Consider the following 8,093-nt stretch of genomic DNA (forward strand, 5'->3'; position numbering starts at 1 on the left):
ACAAGCATACACCAGTACACAAACACAAACCACAATAACTACCATAAGTTCTTTGTTATCTTTATTTCTCATCTCCAACAAGTGCTTTTCACCAAGTTTTGATTCTCTACCTTCAGTTTCCCAATTACGTGCTCCATTTCAGCAATCCTCCTCAGCAGGAATGTGTTGTCATGGCAATACTACTTTTGAGCTTCTATAATTCTGAGAATTGAGCAAAATAGAGTAAAGTTCAGTTAACTGAATTTTGTAGGAAACACAAAAGTTCAGTTATGCAAACAAGATGCAGAGTACCTACCTTTGGAGCACCAACAACACTCCTTGCTTCAATCGTCATCGACCATCCATTAGCCTCCTTCCAGTAGTACTCCCCCATAACTGTAGCCCAGGTATCGCCCTCCCTCCAGATGGCACCATCTGTCAGCCCTGGTTCGACCTTCACGGTGCTGTCGGGGACGGCTGAGGCACCGGAGGTGCCTGCGCGTCCACCTGCGCCTGGAGGATGCGCACGTGATCCTTCATGCTCACGCTGGGATCCAGCACTGGCCGACAGCTGATTGGCTTCGCCATGGCTGCTCTCTCCTCCTCCGACGCCAGCACGCAGTAGAGAATCGTGGCCTTGTTGTACAGTTTCTCGTGGCGCCACCTCGCCCGAACAATGGCATCCGCCTCCGCCTCCATCTCCGTCTGTCCCTCCACATCTCGCATGCGCTGAGTGCGACATCGAGCACCGGTGAGCACGGGCCGGCCCCTCCACCGCACCCCTCCTCGACGAGCAGTTGCTAGGGGAGGGGACTGCCAGTGCTCTCCATCGACCCCTCTGTGTTAGCCATGCGTCGTCGCCGCTAGGGTTGTCGAGTGAGAGGGGAGGGGATTTTGTCGCGAACTGGCAGCCACAAGCTCGTGTACTCGTCGCGAGAAAGAATAATGCTTCAGGGGCTTCGTTGCAAAAGAACATAGCGAGGCGGGAGGGACGTGTGGCAGCTTCTAGGCAGTTGTGTATGAATTTGCACATGCTTGATAAGGTTTTGTACTGCGGGAACTCAACCAAAAGGGTTTTGTATGAACCTGCACATGGTGGACAAGGTTTTGTATGAATGGTGCAATTACCTCTTTTTTGAGCAATATTTTTGTAGCTAAGTGAGAATAACGACAATAGTTTTGCTTTCAAAGCTAAGCTGGCTTTTCTGTTGTTGTTTTTCTTTTAGATCAATTTATTTTGTTAAATTGAGCTTTAATAGTAGTATCCTATACTGTATTTTCTTTGCAACATATCTTTTCTTTTAAGAAGAAGATAATTTTCCACTATTTTTCAGAAAAGAATACAACAGCAGCAGCAGTTTCACCAGCATGGCGTACTGCCACAGTAGCACTGATGATGATGAATCGATGAACCGGGGCCTGATTATCGAACAGTACCAACATTATTTCGTTTATTTCATTCGGTTCACGATACATCAATGGACATTTCCTGAAGGATGAACTATTTACAGCTTCTTCTACTGGATCGCTTCTCTGCCCTGATTAAACTCCCGGTCCGCGACCTCACTCCCGTCCCATCACCGCGTTCTTGAACCTCCTGACGAGCTCCTTCCTACAGGATTCAACCACGAACCAGTAAGGACAATAATAAGCTTGAAACAATCGGTAGCAATGGTTTTGCAAGTCGGAACAAGAGATGAATGCAATCGTGCGTTGAGTGTCCTTACCGGAGCAGCTGCCTGTCGAAGGCGGAAGCAGAGAGCAGTCCTCTGTTCTCCTCGGCTCGCCTGATTAGGTAGGGGATGATGTGCTCGACGGGGCCGTAGGGCAGGTACTTGCTGACCTGGAAGCCGGCGTTGCGGAGGCCGAGGGAGAGGCCGTCGGCCATGCCCATGAGCTGCGCGAACTGGAGGTTCCGGTCCCCCTTGCCGATGCCGAGCTCCTGCGCCCTGGCCGCCGCGAGCTGGCCGGACTCCACGTTGTGGGTGGCGAGCATCAGCGAGGCTGACCCTCGGCGGACGCGCTCGAGGAGGAACGCCGCGCAGCCGTTGTAGCAGTCGTGGGTGTCCTGGATGGTGGCGTGGATGGGCGACGGCACGCCGAGCGACTCCGCCAGCCGGGCCTCGCGGGTGAGGTAGGCGCCGCGCACGACCTTGACGCCGAGGTGCACGCGCTCCTCCTCGGCGGCGCGCGTCATGGCCTCGAGCCGGTCGCGCGCGTCGCGGAGGTAGGCCTGCACGGTGCCGTGCACGATGGGCCGCCCGCCGCCGTTGCATGCCAGCGCGCCCACGAAGGTGAAGTAGTCGATAGCTGGCTGCACCGTCGCGTACTCCGCGTCCACCAGCAGCGGGATGTCGTGCTCCGCGCACCGCGCGCCCACGGCCAGCAGCCGGTCGTGCGCCAGCTGCAGCTCCCGCTCCTCGTCCGCCGTGAGCGCCGCCGGCTCCGACGGGGTGAGGTAGAGCGGGCTGGAGTCGGAGAGGATCGGGAAGGAGTGCTGCTTCCATGGCAGGTGCAGCGAGGGGTTCTTGTGCTGCCACCGCAGCAGGTCGCTCGTCTTCTCCAGCAGCGCGATCGGGCACAGCGCCGTGATCTTAATACACACGCTCGCCTGCAAGTTCAAACAAAAGTTTGATTAGTTAACCTTTTTTTTTTGAACAAAGATTAGTTAACCTTAAATCTTCCACACCAAATATAGTCTACTATTCCAAGTAAAAAAAAATTGCTTGCACTCCTTCAGTTTTAAATTTAGTTCTACTCATTTTGTTTTTATTTCAGTTGTCTGGAAATGTCTAAATAAGGAAAACTATTAAGGTGGTGATTAGTACTAGGGTTTTGATATGCTCTGCTTTGAGATGAAAAAAGGAGCGGTGGAGAAGCCCAGCCGAGCATGTCGGAACCAGGCGGCTACTTTTCAGGGCCCCAGGAGCAGTGACAGCCGCGCGATTGAGTTAACTCCGAGAAGATTCCCACGGAATCCGCGTGTCCACTAGCTCAGCCCGTGGATTCCGATTCCGTCCGACGTGTCACTCCTCCGTACCATCGGACACGCACGCGTGCCACGGAATGAGCCGACGAATGGAAAAAAAAACAAACAAAAGTGAAGTTATATGGGTTGACGGACGCACCGATCCCGGCGGCAGAGCTGCGGCGACGTCGACGGCGGCGAGGAAGCCGGCGACGTTGCGGTCGCACGCGGCGCCGTCCTCGGCGTCCTCGATGCCGTAGTCCAGGATCCCGCCCATGCCGCCGCGCCAGAGGCGCTGCACCCTTGCCGCGGCCTCCTCGGCGGTCTCGCCCGCGCAGAAGTGCTTGTACGCAGTGGCCCGCGCCGCGGCCTGCACCACCGGGCTGGCGGCCACCGCCGGGGACCTTAGCGCCGCGAGGCCGACGTCCACCAGCGGGCCCGCGGACATGAGCTGCAGGGCCGCGAGAGTGCGGACCAGAGCCGTCGACGGCTCCCCGATGAACAGCCGCCCGGTGTCCTCGAACTCCAGCACCTGCTGCGGCTGCTGAGTGGATGAAGGCAAGGTCACCGCCTCGGCGCCGGCGGCCGCGACGGCCGCCTCCGGGAGCTTGGCTGCGGCGGCGGCGGCGAAGGTGGAGAGCGCGCGCGTCGTGATGCGGGAGGCGATGGCCATGGAAGGTCGGAACCGGTCGGGACGCAGGAAATCGGTGGAAGATGACGCTGTTTCTTTCTTGTGAAAACACAGACCAAAACAAATTCCTCGCGGCGAAACCACTGATCAGCAAACGAGAGATCAGATGAATGAAGCGACTGGCTAGATGATGAGAGATGGAGCTCTGTTCTTGATCTGAGCAGTGCGAGAACGTCTGGCTGAGAGTGCTCTGGAGGTCAGGCTGGGAATGAAAACGAATGAGTACCCAAGAATGGAGGAAGCAGGTGCCGTGGCCCGTGTTTTATAGAGCGAGGAAGAAGGCTCGCGAAACGGCGAGGAAGAAAAAATGTGAGAGCTGGAAATCGATTGGAAAATAGCAGGAGTGAGAGAGAGGTTAGCGGGGAGGGAATGGCATGGGCGCGAGATCCCTGGGGATTCGGTCGGACGCTTGACTGACTCGGATCCTGCGCGGAAACCGATCGGAACGCTGCGTGACTCGGATCCTGCGTGGACGGCCGGCGCTTCCGTCCCTCGCACGCATCTTATCGCACTTTATTATGCGTTGCCATTTTTTCCTCGTTGATAACAGCGTTTTTAGGTGTAACTTTTATTACGGTCCTCTTTTCTCTTGCCATTTATTTCGTCCTTGAAAGGGAATCTTGTCGAAATTTCATTATCTCCATCCCTTTCGTGCAGATCATTTTGCTTGAATAGGAATCTAGGTGTACCGCACTCTTCTCCTCCTCCTCCACCATTTTTTCTTCTGGTAAGGTATCTGGGTGTAACTTTCAACACTCAATTCCAAGGTTTTCACCAACACTTATGCAAAGATTATGGTAGAGTAACTTGTATCCATAATGTTAAAGAAAATTCAGCAGCTTTGATTTTTTGATGGAGAAGATAAGCTTTGGCTCAACACTTGCAACACTTTTCAACTTACAATTTTCATATCTCGGGTGAGAAGACTCAGGGTAGTCTACTCTCAGCTATCTATACTTATTTAAAAATGTTTTTCACCTCTCAGCCGTTGATAAGCAACGTGGGTGTAACTTCCATTACCACCCTCTTTTCTCTTGCCATTTATTCCTCTTTGGTGGGAATCTTGTCAAAACTTTCGTTATCACCATCTTTTTTCTACAGCCTGTTGTTCTTGAAACGGAATCTGAGTGTGCTGCACTCTTCTTCGGCTCCACCATTTATTCTTATTGATAGGGAATATGATACAAATTTCAACAACTAGTTTGGAGGTTTTCACACCGATTCAACACTCACGTAAACGTTAAGAAGGTAAACATTGAATGTATACACAAAACTTACAAGTGGTAATTAAGAAGGAATTTCGATACCAAAAGTCAAGTGAAAATTACCTAAAAAGTTTCAACATTTTTGAGTTTTCAACGGAGAATATCTATATTTTTACTCACACTTCCAACAACATTCAATTCAATCTTCCTATCATGCCGGGCGAGAATATTCAAAGTTGTCAACTCGGAGCTATCCACTTCTAAACTCTTCATTCATGAAAATTCCTAAAGACCAACTAACTGCCACAAATTAAGTCGTGTTGCGCCTTCTATAATCGACTGGTGTGAGGTCGCACTCGTAATGTCATCTGGGTCGTGAGTTCATGATTATATACGATTTTTCCACACAAAAACATGCATGATTAAGATTGTGATGACATGTGAGAAATTCAAGTTAATGTTGTCTAGAGACTCGCATGTGGTATAAGCCACAAGGGATGTAGACATGGTCGATAGACTTGTACCCAAATAAACATCACATTGTGTTTTCTTTTTTTTAGTCACATTTGAAGATGATATGTGTCCCTCTCGTAGCCACATCTCGTTTAACATCGCGGTATGTGTACCAAGTGGTTTTCTTAATATTACACCACCCAAATGCAGTCGTTGCACCCCCTCCCCTCCTGAAAAATATAAATATCATAAGTGTTATAGTACCGAAGAAGATTCTCGGGGTCAAGAAATAAGTCTCCACCGTACACATCATTTCATGATTGTGGCCACATGCGGGCTATTGTGTACGTCGACGTGTGTGAGTGTTGGGGGGGGGGGGGAGGCTAGCGGATTTAATGAGGTTCAACAACGTTCAGTTTTTAATTTTCACTCACACTTCCAACACCATTCAACTTATTTTTCTTATCATCTGGGGCGAGAAGATTCAAGGTTTTTAGCTCGGAGCTATCCACTCCCAAGATCCTAATTCATGATAATTCCTAAAGGCCAACTAATTGCCACAAATAATGTCATGTTGAGACTTGGAGAAGCTAATGGTGTGAGGTGACAGTGGCAGTGTCATGTCCGTTATGAGTTATTAAAATGATTATGACTATTATGGACCGAAACTTGATTTAGATTGGGAATTCACGCCGTTGATGTAGCACGGAGCGTTAGATGTAGCACGGTCGATAACGAATGGAGACATGACTGATAGAATTGTACAGTAGCACCCCACGATTCTTATAAGTCTTGATTGTATCGGAGAGATTGGTCACTGCTCAAGAGAAAAGAAAAAAAAATTGGATTCATGGGGGTGTGGTCTTGTTCTTCATACTGCAGATCATGTCTCCTACATGTAAATCAAGCCAGGTGTTTCCATTCACTCCGTTGACCATTTTTTTACGGAACCAAAACTTTGTGTATGGCGATATTTCTTCCAGAAGAAAATATTATCTGATAGTGAAAAAAGCTAGAAAAACAGGTAGATGCATCGGTGCAGTGGAACCTCAAAAGAGGGAGCATTATCATGATAAGTTTGCTTCATCGAGACAAATAAATATTTTGTGGCGGTAGTTTCAGATTCAAAGTTAATTGATATATGCTACATACTGAAACTGAAAATTACATTGTTCTTGAAATATAATGTCTTGATTGTTTGTACTTGAATAACGGCCCCTCACGGTTATTTTGCACGTGGCCCCTAATCAGTATGGATTGGCCCTGCATAATATGTGTATCAATTTTTTTTTGTTCTTTTGTTCGAAGAGGAGGTTGAGATTCCCAGCCTCTGCATCGAAGAGATCCATATGTCATTCATTTGCATTTTATTGGTAATCAGGCAGAAATCACGCAGGAACTCGACAGGAGGAGAAGGAAACACCACAAACTAAAAACTACACCCCACAAAGTAGGTATTGAGAGCATCGCCAAGTCACTCTTTGTTGAATGAGTAGGACTGATGACCCACAAGTATAGGGGATGTATCATAGTACTTTCGATAAATAAGAGTGTCGAACCCAACGAGGAGCAGAAGGTTGACAAGCAGTTTTGCTCAAGGATTCACTGTAAACACTAGCAAACAGGTTTTCAGGGGTATTTGGTATTGCAAATAAATAAAGTACGAGTAAGTAAAAAACAGTAATAATAATTGCAGCGAGTGGCCCAATCCTTTCTAGAGCAAAGGATAAGCCGGTTGTTTTACTTATGATGACTAAACGTTCCCGAGGACACGGGAATTCTGTCAAGTACTTTCGCTTCACACATCTGAATAATCTTCATTGGTTTGGTAAGTGTTGTGTGGGTGAACCTATGCAAATGCACTACCCCAACTTAGACTAATGCATACTTGTGATTATACCCCTTGCAATCATCCGTAACTACAAGAAAGTAATTAAGATAAATCTAACCACAACCTTAAACTTTGAGATTCTACACTCCCTCATGCACTTGTTTCCTAACAACGGTTTAGGTTTCTGTCACTCCCGCAACCCCACAATTAGTAGCCAAATACACGATGCATTCCCCTAGGCCCATAAAGGTGAAGTATCATGTAGTCGACGTTCACATGACACCACTAGAAGAATAACACCATAACTTAAATATCAAACCATTAAATATTACTCAACATAGTTCCACTACTAACATCATGACTTCTCCCATGTCCTCAAGAACTAAACGAACTACTCACAAGACATCATATGGATCATAATCAGAGGTGATATAATGATGGATAACTATCTGGACATAAACCTTAATTCAATGGTTTCACTCAATAGCATCAACTACAAGGAGTAATCAACACCGGGAAAGTTTCCCCTATGAACTAGACAAGTATCAAACCCAAGATGTTACAACGGGACGGAGTGGAGATGGCGGTGATGACGGTGCTGGTGATGGATATGACGATGATGATCCTGATAAAGTCCAACTCGATGACGGTGACGATGGCGATGATTTCCCCCCTCCGGGAAGGAATTTTCCCGGCAGATTTCTGCCTGCCGGAGAGTTTTCTCTCTCTGTGGTTTTCCACCCCGTAGCGGTTGCGGAATATTTCTCTGTTCGCTCCCCCTCTATTTAGGGTTCTCGGCGGATGAAATACGCGAAGGCACAATGTCAGAAGTGGGCCAGGGCCACCACACCATGCCTAGGCGCGGCCAGGGGGTGGCCCGTGCCTTGGTGTGGTGTGGGCCCCTCCCAGCCCACCTCAGGCTCCTCTTCTGGCTTCCTCCGGCAACTGGCAAAATAGGAATTTCTG

At 48.7% G+C, this 8,093-nt stretch overlaps 1 protein-coding gene across 1 annotated transcript; it reads right to left on the reverse strand.

The window, feature by feature from the left end:
• Window positions 1-1,402: 1,402 nt before the first annotated feature.
• Window positions 1,403-3,939, reverse strand: LOC124681363 (proline dehydrogenase 2, mitochondrial-like). The gene is made up of 3 exons (XM_047216290.1): window positions 3,108-3,939; window positions 1,707-2,590; window positions 1,403-1,591 (listed from the first exon to the last, which is right to left on the reverse strand). The coding sequence occupies exons 1-3, from the start codon at window positions 3,618-3,620 to the stop codon at window positions 1,543-1,545; spliced, it is 1,446 nt and encodes a 481-aa protein (XP_047072246.1). The 5' UTR covers window positions 3,621-3,939; the 3' UTR covers window positions 1,403-1,542.
• Window positions 3,940-8,093: the final 4,154 nt, after the last annotated feature.

The sequence above is a fragment of the Lolium rigidum genome, unplaced genomic scaffold (genome assembly GCF_022539505.1).
Source record: "Lolium rigidum isolate FL_2022 unplaced genomic scaffold, APGP_CSIRO_Lrig_0.1 contig_40914_1, whole genome shotgun sequence".
Lineage (NCBI taxonomy): Eukaryota > Viridiplantae > Streptophyta > Magnoliopsida > Poales > Poaceae > Lolium > Lolium rigidum.